Genomic DNA, 16,003 nt, shown 5'->3' on the forward strand with positions numbered 1-16,003 from the left:
CTTGGGTTCAAACCCTGGTACCAAAAACAAAACAAAAATCCATAGGAGGGGTCCAGGAATCTAGGTCAGTAATAAAGCACTAGTGTGAGGTCCTGGGTAACAATCCTGAACATTGTGAAAACAAACACACAAACCACAACAATAACAAAAACACTATAGAAAAAATATTTGATGTCTAACTCCACTAAGAACCTATGTCTCCTCTGTTCACTACGGTCATTGCCAGTGCTTAGTACAATGTCAACAGGACATGTTCAATAAATATGTTAGACAAGGGCGCGGGTGTGCAGTAGCATCAAATGCAAAGACCTCTATATCCACCCACAACATGATTTATTCATTTCCTTCTTTCCTTCTTTTTTTCTTTCTTTTCTTTTCTTCTTTCTTTCTTTTCCTTCCTTCTTGTACAAAGGATTGAACCCAAGGGTGCTTAACCACTGAGCCACATCCCCAGTCCTCTTTATTTTTTATATTGAGACAGGGCCTCCCTAAATTGTGAGGCTGGCATTGAACTTGTGATCCTCCTGCCTCAGCCTCCCGAGTTGCTGGGATTACAGTAGTATGCACCGCGGCGCCAGGTCACAACATGATTTCTAAGAATTCTAAATTATTTGTTTTCAAGTGAGGGTAGCCATTTCTTCACTTATAAAAACATTCAATTTAGGAGCGCCAGTGTGAGTTAATTATTTGACAGATTACCATATTTCACCACATAATCGTGGTCACCCTGTTGTTTTAGTCCAAAAATTGGTTCATAACTTTTTATCGCATAATCGTCTCCCGGTATAATTGAGTTCATCACGCTGCTTAAAAGGTAAACGGAGCACCAGTGTATCCAGCAGTGGCACACGGATGGATGTGCGTTGGTCTTCTCCGCACTGTCAGCCTCGGGCCGAGAGTCCTCAGCGCACACGCGCCGTCAGGACAGTGTCAGTACAGACGCGCGGGTTGTTCAGAGCGCTGCTGTGCTGACCCTAAGTCACTCAACCCAACCGAGGGCGGCGGGTGCCAGGCCAGCGGGCCCAGGAAGCTGCCCGCAGACAGTAACGTGGAATGGGCAGAGGCGACAGTAAACTACAGTTCTTCTGTCTGCGACACACTAAAGTACGAAGCATTTCTTTCTGGTTATGGGCAAAGAGAAAAACTATTCTGTGGGCTTCAAGCTGAAAGTGATTCAGTTCGCTGAACAGCATGGAAACCGAGCTGCAGAGTTTTCAGTGAATGAAAAGTTGGTTAGAGACTGGCAGAAACTCAAAGACTAGCTGAAAACCACAAACCTTTCCAGACGCGTGGTTCAAGGTCCTAAACCTGGCAAGTTTCTACAAATTGAAGTATTTGTGTAAAGTCAACGAAAGGCCTAACCGTGGCTGCAGTGTATCGAATGAAAGGTTGCAGTGGAAGACACCGGAGGTAGCCGGCAGAAACAACTTTCTTAAAACTCAGTTTAAGGTGAGTCGTGGCTGGGTTATGAGATTCTTGCGACAATGCAATCTATCTGTGCGGAGGAGAACCACCATATGACCCAAATTGCCTGATGATTACAGTGAAAAGATTGTAGCCCTGAAGAATCTTCAGACATATTAAATTTTGTAAGTCTGTATTTTGCAACACGAGTAAATTTCCTCCATTGTAATATTTCAACTATGATGCACAAATGAATAACAACTCTGTTAACTTTTTTCTTTTCTTTTCCAAACCGGAAAAATATTCACTAAACTGTTAGGAAGAAATGATGCACATCGATTTGGATTATTCAGCTTTAACATATATTCACGAGTATTTTTGTGCATTCTAATCCTGCTCCAAAGACAGTTCAGTAATAAGTGATTTTTTATTATTTTTACTTTGTTTTTTGCGGTACAGGAGATGGAGGCCAGGGCCTTGCATATGGTAGGCAAGCTCACCACCGATGACGCCCCTAGCCCTGTAATAAATGCTTTTTTTTTTTTTTTTTTTTTTTTGAGGGAGTACATTGGGGTGGGGGGATTGAACCCAGGGGCACTTAGCCACTGAGCCACATTCCCAGCCCTTTTATGTATTTTATTTAGAGACAGGGTCTCACTAAGTTGCTGAGTCTGACTTTGAATTCTCGATTCTCCTGCCTCAGCCTCCCCTGCCACTGGGATTACAGGCGTGCACCATCACGCCCGGCCAATAAATGATTTTTAAGTAATACCAACACAATTTTTTTTCTAAAAAAGCCTCACATAATTCTCGCACCCCGCTTTTTTGCTTTAAGAAAAAAAAGGCATAAAATCTGCGATGATTATGTGGCGAAATACGATACATTGGGTCCCTAGTCCCTGCTGAAAGCTCTAAAGATTCCTCACTTCCCCAGCACCACCAAAAAAAAAAAAAAAAAAAAAAAAAAAAAAGATTCCTCACCAACCTAAATATGTTGGTTAATAAAGGAACAGATCAACCTAAATTTGGTCTCAAATATTGCGGCCGTCCTTTTTCCCTTTTCCTAAAGGCACCAGGAAGGGGTGTGTCCTGCGATTAGACTCTGGCTGCGGGAGACTGCTTCGAGAAGCGGATCTTAACCGCCCAGAACGGAAGTTCCTGAACCTTCAAACCCGCGGGGAAGCAACTCCGCAACGGACCAAGATGGCGGCGTCCAGTGAGGGGCAGGCGTTTGCTTCAGGGGTTGAAAAGAACTGGGGTACAGTAGTCCGTTCCCCCGAGGGGACCCCCCAGAAGGTCCGGCAGCTAATAGATGAAGGGATTGCCCCGGAAGAGGGAGGCGCAGAAGCGTGAGTTCTCGAGTCAAACGTGGGTCAGGCACTGGGAGAATGGAGATGGCTTGGGGAAGATAGCCCTGGAGCAGGGGCGGGTGGTATTGGGGTCTCCTCGGTTGGCTACTTGTTCAGTGGGGATGAATTGTTCTTGGGACCAGAAAGAGACTGAGGCATCTATGGTTGATCGACTTAGATTTTCTCAGGATGTTCTGATTTCGCACCACGGGAGGAATTTTGCCATCCTGTTGTTTTGGGAAGGAAATGTAAAAAGGACCGTTAGTTGAGCCCACCAGACTTCTTTTAGTTGGGGTTCTTAATCTTTTTTTTTATTAGAGTTAAGTGGTATCTACATCTACTATCAAACAGTTTTGAAGTAGTAAAGAACATCAACTGTATTTCAAATTATAGCCAACAACCGTAATGTGAGAAAAGTATTTTCATTGGTGACAAAAGTTATTGCTTTTGGGGACCAATTTATAAGTACTTCTTATACTGTGGGGTTTTTTGTTGTTTTGTTTTTCCTTCATAACTGAAGAAAATGCTGAATCTTAAAGGTTAGTGAACTAAGTGCGGCTTTATTCCCACCCAACGTTATGGGTCTTTTGAATTTTTTCCAAGAGGCTCTCAAAAACTTTGAGGAAGATTCTTAGAAAAATTTTGTTTCTTTGAAACCATAATTGTTAGTGTAACCCAATTTTTATTAAAATGATACTTGTCTCAGCAATTCCAACACTATCTGTATCCTCAGGCACTGCTGAAATTGCCTTTCATTGAAAATAAGAGTATTACCTGGCTTTTTTTTTTTTTTTTTTCCCCTTCCTGAAAATTTTTCATGAAATCTCTTAAAGATCCTTACTTTGATTTGATTTTTTATTTGGTTCTCTTTGGGACAGAGTGGTTCTCAAGAGTCTATTCAGCTAGCAATATCAAAGTTATTTTTTCTCCTGTTACAACAATTGCATTTCTGCAATGGTTCAAATTGTATGGTGACTACCTGAGGACTTGAATCTTATTTTGTGCGTTTTAAGATTGTGCCAGATACTGTTGGAGAACAGTGAGTGAGCTAGGAGAATAGCTTGCTGGTACTAGCAGAGCTCTGTAGAAGTAAAAAATTTACTGAAATCTAGATATGGCTAAAATGTAAAGAATTTTCAATACTAAGTTAAAGAATTTGGAATATAGTAAGTATTATAAAATGATTGGAAAAACATTTTTTTTAAAACCAGGGATTGAACCCAGGAGTGCCTAACTACTGAGCACATCCCCAACCCTATTTATTTTTTATTTTGAGACAGGGTGGTCTTGCTGAGTTTAGCATAGGGCCTCACTAAGTTGCTGAGGCTGACTTTGACCTTGCAATTCTCCTGCCTCAGCCTCCTGCGCCACTGGGATTACAGGCTTGTGCCCCTGTGTGCAGCTTGAAATATTTGAAAATATTAAGCAGAGAAATGACGTCTCTGAAATTCTTTTTTAGAAAGCTTAAAATCCAGTGTTGGTATGTTCGATGGTATGATTTGCAGAGAAGCTAGATATGAGATATTTAAGTGGAGTGGTACCATGAAAGGATTACTAACAGTTCTACCACTTTATTTTAGGAGGGATACATCTGCCACATTCCAGTCAGTTAATGGATCACCCCAAGTAGAACAACCTCCATTGGAGTCTACAAGCAAAGAAGCCTTCTTTAGCAGAGTAGAAACATTTTCTATATCCTTTTTCAGTTCATGTAGTTGTACTTTCTACCTGTTCCTTAAATTATTATTACTTCAGGCCATTACACCACTTACTCTGATATTTTAACTTGGTAACAACTTTTATAGGAAAATTAAGATCATAACATGCTATCAAGCAAAAGGAATATTTGAGATTATCTAACCTGTTCTTTTTACAGAAGACCTGTAAAAAACTGAAGACCTGAGAAAAGGAAGAACAATAACAAATATTTGTATAGTGTGCTGTCAATAAATTACTACATTTGCTCTTCACCTTAAGTCTGTGAAAATAGTTATTATGATTATTATACATTTTACAGAGGCGGACACAGTCATGACAGGTTATATGACTTGCTCAAAACAGCCTTCTAGCAAATGGCAGAACCAAGACTATAGTTTAATTTTTAAAAGACTATATTACTACATTATCTCTTTCTAGATTTTCCTTTGTGTCTTAGTTCTCTGTGGTTGCATAACAAATTGCTTTAAAACTTAGTGGCTTAAAACAACAAACATCTCACAACTTCTGTGGATTCTTAGTCTAGGCAAGGCTTAGTTGAGTCTCTAGCTCAGGTTCTTAGTGAGAGTGCAGGCAAGGTCATCTGGGTACAGTCATCTCAAGGCTAAGCTAGGAAAGGATCCACTTTCACCTTTTCTCATGATTGTTAGCAGGGTTCGTATTCTTTTGGCTATTGGACCAAGGGCTTCAGTTCTATGCTGCCTGTCAACCAGAGACCTCCTCTTGATTCCTTGCTATGTGGTCCTCTCAATAGGAACAGTTAGGGCTGGGATATAGTTCGGTTGGTAGAGTGCTTGCTTCCCATGTACAAGGCTCTGGGTTCAATCCCCAGCACCAAGAAAATAAATAAATTAAAAAAAATAGGAACAGTTCATGACTTGGTACCTGGTTTCCATCAGAATGAGCAAGCAGGAGAGCAAAGTGGAAGCCACACTTGTTTTCATAAACTCATCTAAGAAATGGATATTCTGTCTTTACTTAACTGTTGGTCACGCCACAGGAATCATAGAGACAGAATATGGAAGAAATGGTGGTCCACTCCAAGTACTCCTTTTTTTGATGACTTTGTTGTCCCATATGCAAGAACCAAAAGGCCTAGCTGGTAGTTTTTAGAATTTTTATTTTTAAAATTTTTAAATAGTTAAATTTGTCCTTAAATTTCCTGGGGGATTGTTTCCAGGACCCCCTCAAATACCAAAATTCAGTGAAACTTAAGTTCCTCATACAGAATGGCACAGTATTTGCATATGACCTATGCAACTTTAAATCATCTTTAGATTATTTATAATACCTAATAAAATTTAAGTGCTATGTAAATAGTTGTTACATTTTATTGTGTGGGGAATAATGACCAGGAAAAAGGTTGTGCATGTTCTATACAAATGCCTTTTCTATTTTTTTTTAGTACTGGGAATTGAAGGCAGGGGCATTTTACCACTGAGCTACTTCCTTAACCCCTTTTTATATTTTATTTTGAGACAGGTTCTCACTGAGTTGCTGAGGCTGACATTAAACTTGAAATCTTCCTGCCTCACCCTGCTAACTAGCTGTGATTGTAGCATTTGCCACTTCACCTGGTTCAAATGCCATTTACGTATGTATGTACTCGGGATCGAACCCAGGGGCACTTACCCACTGAGCAACATCCCCAGCCCTTTTTACTTTTTATTTTGAGACAGTTTCTCACTAAGTTGCTTAGGGCCTTGTTAAGTTGCTAAGGCCGGCCTTAAACTTGAGATCCTCCTGCCTCAGTCTCCTGAGTCACTGGGATTATAGGCGTGCACTACCATGTTCAGCTCAGATGCTGTATTTTTAAAAAAAAGAATGTTTTTCATCCTCAGTTGATTGAATATATGGATATAGAACTTGAAAATATCAGGGGCTGATTTTACAGACTTACAGAAAGTTTGCGGAGGTTATAAAGAATATTTTTGATAAAATTTTTAAAAAAATAATTTGTGAGTTGTTTGCAAATAATTTGTTAAAGTGATGCCTACAAGCAAGGACTTTCTCCTACATAACCAGAATGTAACAACCAAAAGCAGGAAATGGGTAAGTTACTACCATCTAATCCTTAGACCCCAGGTTTATTTGTTTGTTTTCTTGATTGTGTCAATGAGTTGCCCAGGCTGACCTTGGACTTTGGATCCTCCTGCTTCAGCTAACTGCATTATTGGGATTTTAGGTGTGCAGTCACTACACCTAGCATCCCAGTTTTTTGTTTTTGTTTTTTTTAAGTCAATTATACTAATAATGTTTATGGTAGCAAAAGGATCCAGTTGAGAATCACACATTGCATTTAGTTGCTGTTAGTCTCCTTTAACCTGGAATATTTCCAGTTTTCCCTTGAATTTTGTTATTTCAATACTTTTGAAGGTTTCAGCCAGTTATTTTATAGAGTATATCTCAGTTCACATGTGTCTGATATTTCTTTGTGATTGTGTTGAATTATGTTGGAGAATCATGAAATGATGGTGCATTTTCATTGGAACCTATCAGTTGGCACATGTTGAAGGTTTATCCCTTTAGGTGGTGATCACTTTGATCACTTGATTAAAGGAGTGCTTGTGATATTTTTCCATTGTCAAGTAACTCCTCCTTTGTAATTGAAAAATGTTTCAAGGAGAGGTTCTCTAAAACTGTGTAAATATTGCATTCCTCATCAAACTTTTTATTTGGAGTCATGGTTTCTTTTTTTATTCCGTGGGTTGTAATCTATTACAATCATTATATATTTTGATGCTCTAGTTGGCTTATATTTAGTCAGTGGTATCCCCTGCAAAATGACTTTTGTGCCTTTGAAATGTCCTCTGTAATTGTTTGATCTCTTTATTGCTTTCTGGGATAAGAAATAGTTTAAAAAATTTTTTTTTTTCCTATAGTGCTGAGAATCAAATGCAGGGCCTTGCATATGCAAGGAAGTACTGTACCAGGGAGACAACTTTTTTTTAGTGGTACTGGGAATTGAATTCAGGGGCTCTTGACCACTGAGCCACATCTCCAACCCTCGTTTGTATTTTATTTAGAGACAGGGTCTCACTGAGTTGCTTAGTGCCTCAATTTTACTGAGACTGACTTTGAACTTGCAATCCTCCTGCCTCAGCCTCCTGAGCCATTGGGATTACAAGTGTGCACCACCATGCCAAGTGAGACCACATATTTTTTACTGCTATATTTGGTGATAATGGAGATCAAAATCAGGAGTGCTTTACCACTGAGCTACATCTCCAGACCTTTTTTTAAATTTTGAGACAATTTTGCATTTAGTTATTGCTAAATTGATGAGGGTTGTTGACTCAAAATTGGAATCCTTCTGCCTTGGCCTCCCCAGCTGCACAATGAACTCTCCCTTTTTTTTAATGGTACTGGGAATTGAATTTCTTTTCTTTTCTTTTCTTTTCTTTTTTTGGTGGGGCTAAGGACTGAACCCAAGGGTGATCTACCACTGAGCCACCTCCTCAACCCTTTTTATTTATTTATTTATTATTTTATTTTATGTCATGTTATGTTACATTATGTTGTTATGTTATGTTATGTTATGTTATGTACCAGGGATTGAACCCAGGTGCACTTAACCTTTGAGCCACATCCCTACCTTTTTATTTTTTATTCCGAGACAGGGTCTTGCTAAGTTGCTTAGAGCCTTGCTGAATTGCTGATTGTGGCTTTGAATTTGCGATCCTTCTGCCTCAGTTTCCCAAGTCACTAGGATTACAGGCATGTGCCACCATACCCAACTCCCTTTTTACTTTTTACTTTGAAACAGGGTCTCACTAAATTGCTGAGTCTGGCCTCAAACTTGCAATCCTTCTGCCTCAGCCTCCCAAGTGTGTACCACTCTACCTGGCTGTACAATGAACATTCTAAAATGTAACACATTTACAGATGTGTAATGTTTCATTTTGATTTTGATTGTTGTTTTGAGGTTTTTTGGTTTTTTGGTACAGGGTATTGAACCCAGGGGCACTTTACCTCTGAGCTACATCCCCAGCCCTCTTTATTTTTCATTTTGAAATGGGGTCTTTCTGAGTTGTTGATGGTCCTTTAAATTGCCAAGGCTGCCCTTGAGTTTATAATCCTCCTGCCTCAGCCTCCTGTGTCACTGGGATTACAGGTATACACCATCATCCCCAGCCTGGGATGAGAAATTCTAGGTTCATCTTGTATTTTTCTTGCCCCATTCCCAGAATCCACCATTTCTCCAAGGATACTTGTTCTTTTTCAGTGGAGAATATTATTTAAAAACCAAGCTCTGGGGTATGCAATGTGTACTGGTAGCTACTGTGTGCCACTGTTCTGAGGCCCTATCAGAGAAAAAAAACTAAGAAATTCTTTGTCTCTCTCTCTCTCTGTCTCCCCCATATACATGTATATTCACAAATACACAGTTGACCCTCAGTGTCTATGGGGGATTGGTTCTAGAAGTCCCCCCTTGTATACCAGAATCTTTGGATGCTCAAGTACCTTATATAAAATGACTTGTGCTTGCACATGACCTGTATATATCTTCCATGTACTTTAAATCATCCCTAGATTTCTTAAAATACCTCATGCAATGCAAATACTATGTAGACAGTTGTTATGTTCCATTGTTTAGGGAATATTTTGATAAGAAAAAAATCTATACATGTTCAGTATAGATAACTTTTTCTTTCTTTTTTCTTTTTTGGTGTTCTGGAATGAAACCCAGGGCCTCCTGTGTACTTGACAAGCACTTTACCACTGAACTATAGTCCCAATCCCCAGATGCAGTTTTTTGTTTTTAAATATTTTTTTCAGTTGTAAATGGACACAATACCTTTATTTTATTTATTTTTATGTGGTGCTGAAGATTGAACCCAGTGCCTCACACGTGCTAGGCAAGTGCTCTACCAGTGAGCTACAACCAAAGTCCCCCAGAGTCAGTTTTTTAAAATATATATTTTAAATCCACAGTTGGTTGAATTTGCAGATGTAGATCCTGCTGAGAGGGACAGCTGACTGTACACCTCCTACTTAAATTCCATACCATAGGATTTATTCTAATTTCCCTTTCCACATTTGTCCCTTCCTTATTCAACCTTTGTGAAACCTAATTCCTTTTTTACCTAATTCCTTTTATCCTGATTATATTTACTACTTTGATCAGTCTTCCTGTGTGCACTTAACTGCTATACTACTGTCTCCTTCCTGCATGAGTGCCCTTTTTAGCTCATTCAGGCTCTAGCTCTCTGTAGTAAGCTCCCCATGTGAATGCCTTTTTTACCCTGCTTGGTTTCAGTATCTCAACGTGGGCTGTCCATCTTTGTTGATGACACCCTTTTCAACCCAGTTGGGCTCTGACCCCTGGTACTGAGCTGCCTCTCTACATTGTGGCTCATACATCTTCCTTATTCCCCACCTAATGCTTTACAATGAAATTGTTCAGGAAAGGGAAGGTATTTTTAATTATTTTTATAGTTGTTTCTTGCATTCAATTCTGATTTTGATATAGTACTTAGATCTATTTCTGTTCTCATAGGCTATAAATTGATCACCATTTCATTACAATAATCATTTATCTAACTTAATCAAGTTAAGTGATTTTATAACTAGATAATCCCAGCTCCTTTAACATTTACATCTAAATCCTGTTTTCTAGCCTTCATTCATTCTTTCGCTGATATTGAAGTGTTTTCAAGTGCCCAGATCATGCCAGGCATGGTGATGCATGCTAATACCAGTTACTAAGAAAACTGAAGCGAGAAGATCAAAAGTTAGAGGCCAGACTGGACACTGTGGTACTTGCCTGTGATCCCAGGGACTGTAGAGGCTGAGGCCAGGGAATCATAAGTTTGAGGTCAATCTCAGCAACTTAGTGAGACCCTGCTAATAGAAAATTGAGAAAGGCTGGGGTATAGCTTAGTGGTAAGGTGCCTCTGAATTCAATCCCTAGTACAAAAAAAAAAAAAAAGAGGAAGAAGTTGAAGACCAGTCTGGGCAACATAGCAAGACCCTATCTAAAAAAAAAAAAAAAAAAAAAAAAATTCCAAATTCCTTATAAAAATATAAAAATATAGAACTTTCCTACATCATCTTTATGTTTTATCCTTTTTTTTTTTTCTTTCCTGTTACTCTATAAAATAAGGGCTGTCTAGAAAAGATCCATAAAACTGAGTGTTGACTATTAAGGATCAATAAATGATTAAGGACTTAGATGCTTGACTATTTAAAACACATACTCGGAATAAAATGAACTTGCTAACCCTCAAAACACATATGCTGTACCTGTTTAGTACACAACAATAAAATTTGGAGGGGATAATGAGAATTATTTTTTTTTTAACACCTTTGTTCTTTGGAAAGTAAGGGTGGATGTGCATAGGGAGAGCATAGACAAGTTGCAGAAGATATTTCTGCCTTTTGACTTTGCCCGTCCCTTATTGCTTGGGCATGTCCTAATGCTTTCACTAGTGTTTCTAAGTTCCCAGTATTCAGATTAAATGAAAATGAATGACTTCTATAGTCCACCTCACAACCAGTAATAAACCTTTTTATAAACTTTTTTTTTTTTTTTTTTTTTTTGAGACACTATCTTGGCTATGTTTGTTCCCTAGGATAGTCTCACCCTCCTGAGTAGTAAGGACTTACTATAGATAAGCTATAAAACATGTGAATCATATAAAATACAGAGGCTTCCTACAGAAGAACTTTTCCCCCTTTATTACTCAAATGACCATCATTTTGCAAAGCATGTACCTGCTTTAAAAAATAGTCTTTACCTACTTTTAAAATAGTCTTTAAAAATAGTTTCTTTTTAAAAAAAAGGAAGGAGAAAATAACAGAATGAATCAAATACCATTACCCTTTGTAAATGTATGATTACACAAATGGTATGCCTTTACTTCATATACAAACAGAAACAACATGTATCCCATTTGTTTATAATAAAAATAAATTTAAAAAAAATATTCTTTACCATTTGTATTACTGCTTTTCTCCTTAATATGATGTGCTTATTCTTATATGAATTAAGAATGAGGTAGTTTTCCTTTTGATTTATTCATTTTAATTTGCTTGCAATGTTGCTTTTCTTAATATGAATACTCCTTGAAATGGGCAGGGAAGCCCCCTGAGCTGTCTCCACTTGTCTGTGCAAAATATGGTTGGGTCACAGTCGAGTGTGATATGCTCAAGTGTTCCAGCTGTCAAGCTTTTCTCTGTGCCAGTTTACAACCAGCTTTTGATTTTGACAGATGTAAGTATAAAGCACAGATTACATTTTCCTCTACTTTTTAAAGATATACTAGCTTTTCCCTGGGGTGGGGAGTGGGGAGTCACTTTGAACAAAGATTGTGCTTCACCATATATAATAAGGGGAATTTGCAGTTGCCCTCACCCTAATTGTTAGTGTCATTTATTACTTTTTTTTAAACTAAGCTACTGTAGAGTAGGTCTTGAATTCATGTATTCTAGGTAGCTGACAGCAGTATGTTTACTTTTTGATTTGAAAATTTATACTTTTAGACAAAGAGAGACAAAGTACTTTCTGAAGTCTCACTTTGGAATGCCCAGCCTCATAAGTTAAATGTTACATCTTCCTTGTTGATTTTAGGATATGGTTAGAATTCATTTCATGGAAAGTGTTAAGATGAAATATTACTACTTCTTTGTGTATTTTTAAATTATTTTAGTTATTTTTATTTGTAGTTGTATTTGTACTCCTTAAGTCTATTGGGTTTTGAATCTTTATAGTGTTTTTTTAAGGCATTGCTACCTGTGTGGATTTCAGATAAGGAACGATGTGCTGAGCTGAAGAAATCCTTGTGTACTGCCCATGAGAAGTTCTGTTTTTGGCCAGACAGCCCCTCTCCAGGTACTTATTTCTGAGAATTCTCATTTACCATGTCTTCAGAGACATTGCATTTCTAGTGTTGTTTTGTTTGTGTGTGTGTGTGTGTGAGAGAGAGAGAGAGAGACCTAATCTTTGAACTTTCTTTTTCTTCTATTTGTTCTTTTCAAGACCTTGCAGATTCATTTATATTATTACTTATTTTATAAGTATACCTGTTGTGCCAGTGGCTTAGCCATGTTTATACATTATCTCATTTAATCTTCACAGAACCTAGGATGTAGATATCATCAACTCAGCTTTTTTAGTTGAGGAAACAAAGAATCAGAGGTCCTAAAACAAACTAAAGAGAACCATAACTGATTTTATGATTCCAAACTCTGCTTTTCCCACATGCTGAGTAGCTCCAGGTTCCTCAAGACTTCTTTAGAGGTAAATACGTTTTGGTTGTTACAGAAGGCTCACAGGACCCCAAGTGAGAGTGGTGCAAGTCTACAGTTTATTACATGAAAGCAGTACACATAACAGCAGCACTGAAGAAAGGACAGCCTCGCAGCTAAGGCTGCCTCAGCAAGGGGTGGGTAATGGCCAGGTTCTAGTCCTCTTTCCTCTTTGTGTAAGGGCCATGGCAGGAGACAGTCTCTTTTAAATCAGGAACTGATTTGCACAGAGTGCTTCATAATAAGCCAAACATGCAGTATCAACTGGGATTTTGGAATATTTTGTTGTTTATGCAGGCATGTTTCTGCTAAGTAAATTGCTTCAACAGCAGAGCCCTCTGGTGGGGAATCTCACCAAGAGCAGAACAAAATTTTTCAGACCCATGTTTATAAAGCAACACTGTTCATCCATATTTGTTATTCCTTGACCACAGAACGGTGCAGTGTAGGTATATTTTTTATATTGGGAAGACAGCTCAGGGTAATTCCAGGCTCACTAATGGCCATGAATATTCCGTGAATGATTACTAAGAGGATAAAATAGATTGAAAGTGACTATGGATTGCTATCTGCCTCTGATGACATTTTCTAAATGAAGTTGACATACAACAAAGATTTCCTACTGTTGACCTAAATTATATCATTGTATAGTATATCACAGCTCAGCCCTGGAGGAGTTGAGTCCATCCTTGTCCAGTGCAGGGCTCTGTTGATGGTTCCCAACTCTTGTAACTACACATTGCTTTCTTGACCCCATTTACAACTTTACTACCTTGAAGACCTGTAATTCCTATCTAGACCTCTCTTTTGAACTGAACTCATTTTTTTAAGTATACTCTAAATATTTCCACTTTTTATTATAGGTACCTGGAACTCAACTTACACAAAGCTGAACTGTTCTTGTCTACCTAAAGCTTTGCCCAGCTCAGTAAACGACACCAGCCTCTCCATCCATTTGTCCTAAACCCAGAAATCATTTGTAGCCACCCTTTTCTATCATCACCCACTGTGCCCTATACATTCTTCCTCCTAAGTAGGTCTCAGATAAAACTTTTCAATTATACCATTCTTTATTTTGGTTCTTTAACATTAAAGGGATTTTTATGTGGAGAAAGGAGTATGCACAATTATTTGTGTTGTGATTCCTAAATTTATTAAGCATGTCTGTTAATTTTTTAAGGTAATTTTTTCCTAATAATTACATAGTTGCTTTAAACATTTAAATGACAGTTACTAACTTACTAGTCTGATTATTTTGGACATGTTCAAATACTTTATACACAAATGATACAAATATATCAATTATGAAACACATTTAAGCTTATGTTAAGACATTTTCATGATGGATTTCATTTCTTCTCTATTTGTTATTTTACCTTTATAATGGTTTGGTTTCGTTTTGATACCAGGGATTGAACTCAGGGTCACTCAACCACTGAGCCACATCCCCAGCCCTATTTTGTATTTTATTTAGAGACAGGGTCTCACTGAGTTGCATAGCGCCTTGCAGTTGCTGAGGCTGCCTTTAAACTCCCGATCCTCCTGTCTTAGCCTTCTGAGCTGCTAGGATTACAGGCTTGCGCCACCAGCCTGGCCTTTCATAAGGTTTTGCAGTTACTTTCTTAATATTGTAGCAATCATGCCAAACACTACATTAGAAATTGATCAGAAAGGCCTTAGTACCTGCTTTCTTCTTCCAAATTTTGCCAAACCTAAACCACTGGTCATCAGAACATGTGCCTTTTTATTGTTAAACCTTACTTGATTTTTTAAAGTTCATACTTTTTCTTTGATTTTAATTTTAATTTTTGGTAGTGCTAGAGATCAACCCCAGGGTCTCAAACATGCTAGGTAAGCACTCTCTGAGCCACTCTCCAGCCTGTAATCTGATGTTCTTAGTAAAATGATGCTTCTTAAGTTGATGGTGCTGGGTACAATGACACACGCCTATAATCCCAGCTACTCAGGAGCCTAAATCAGGGGATTACAAATTCCAGGTCAGTCAGAGCAATTTTTGCAAGACCCTGTCCCAAAACAAAATAAAATGAACTGGGGATATAGCTCAGTGGTAGAGCATTTGCCTAGTATATGGGAAACCCTGAGTTTAATCCCCAGTATCACAAAATGAATAAATAATAAATTAATGAATAAATAAATAAATTGCATGTATTTTGACATATATGGTTATAAGTTATAATTGTCCATAAGTATCCATGAAGGATTGGTTCTAAAACTCCCTTTGATACCAAAACCTACAGATCCTTAAGGCCTTTATATAAGATGGCATAGTATTTATACATAACATACATACATCTTCCTATACAGTTTAAATCATCTCTAGATTACTTATGATATCTTCATAATCCTATATCAAGTAGTTGTCATAAAAAAGTCTGTACCCGTTCAGATTTTTTTTTTTTTTTTTTTCAGATTTTTTTTTGTAATTGGTTGAATCTTGGATGCAGAACCCATGGATTTCGAGGACTAACTCTGTTTGCAACAACTTCAAATAATTTGATTTTGTCATCCCTGAATGTAGAAAGTACTGCTTTCAGTAACTCGGTATAGAATGTTTGCCTAGCACATGCAAGACCCCTAGGTTCAATCCCCAGTATGGGGAGGTGGGAAAAAAGTATTCCTTTGTTTTCACTTTTTTTTTTTTTTTTTTTTTTTTTTTCTTTTTTTTTTTGGGTGCTGGGGATCGAACCCAGGGCCTTGTGCTTACAAGGCAAGCACTCTACCAACTAAGCTATCTCCCCAGCCCCTCACTTTTTAACTTTTAAAATAATTCTAAAATTTTGGAATCTTTCAAATGTAGACAAAAATTTCTATCACCCAGACCCACGTAATGCCAACATTCTGCCTTTTTTGCTTCAAACCATTCCACGTTACTTTGTGTGGGGTGTGTGTGTGTGTGTGTGTGTGTGTGTGTGTGTTTGGCAGGGTTGGGGGGGTTGTATTTGTTTTTGTGATACTGGGGATTGAACCCAAGGGCACTCTGCCACAGAGCTATACTCCTGGCCCTTTTTATTTTTTCTTTTGAGACTGGTCCTCATAAAGTTGCCTAGACTGGCCTCAAACTCGTGATTGTCCTTATTATCCTCCCAAGTCATTAGGATTACAGGCATGTGCCACCACATTCACAGCCCTTCTAGTGAATATTTTATCTCAGTTATTATACTTTCCAACTTCACAGTTTCTATTTTTTCTCTTTATTCATATTCCCTATTTAGTAAGATATCCTTCTTATACGTTCCTTTAGTTTTTTTAACATTTTAACTTTT

At 38.0% G+C, this 16,003-nt stretch overlaps 1 protein-coding gene across 7 annotated transcripts in view; it reads left to right on the top strand.

Moving 5' to 3' along the window:
- The first annotated feature begins 2,605 nt into the window (after positions 1–2,605).
- Positions 2,606–16,003, top strand: part of Zc3hc1 (zinc finger C3HC-type containing 1) — a 44,557-nt gene continuing 31,159 nt past the window's right edge. For 5 of the 7 annotated variants that reach the window (XR_007109954.1, XR_007109955.1, XR_007109956.1 and 2 more), the window contains exons 1-4: positions 2,606–2,753; positions 4,334–4,445; positions 11,535–11,685; positions 12,220–12,303. Coding sequence is in view for 4 of the 7 variants with exons in the window: in XM_047562633.1 (XP_047418589.1) it covers positions 2,608–2,753; positions 4,334–4,445; positions 11,535–11,685; positions 12,220–12,303 (493 nt within the window). In the remaining 3 variants the exon portion in view is untranslated. Of the gene's footprint in view, positions 2,754–4,333; positions 4,446–6,211; positions 6,522–11,534; positions 11,686–12,194; positions 12,304–16,003 lie in introns of those variants that run through there. The other 2 variants (XM_047562635.1, XM_047562637.1) reach the window with 2 other exon arrangements.

The sequence above is a fragment of the Sciurus carolinensis genome, chromosome 8 (genome assembly GCF_902686445.1).
Source record: "Sciurus carolinensis chromosome 8, mSciCar1.2, whole genome shotgun sequence".
Classification (NCBI taxonomy): Eukaryota; Metazoa; Chordata; class Mammalia; order Rodentia; family Sciuridae; genus Sciurus; species Sciurus carolinensis.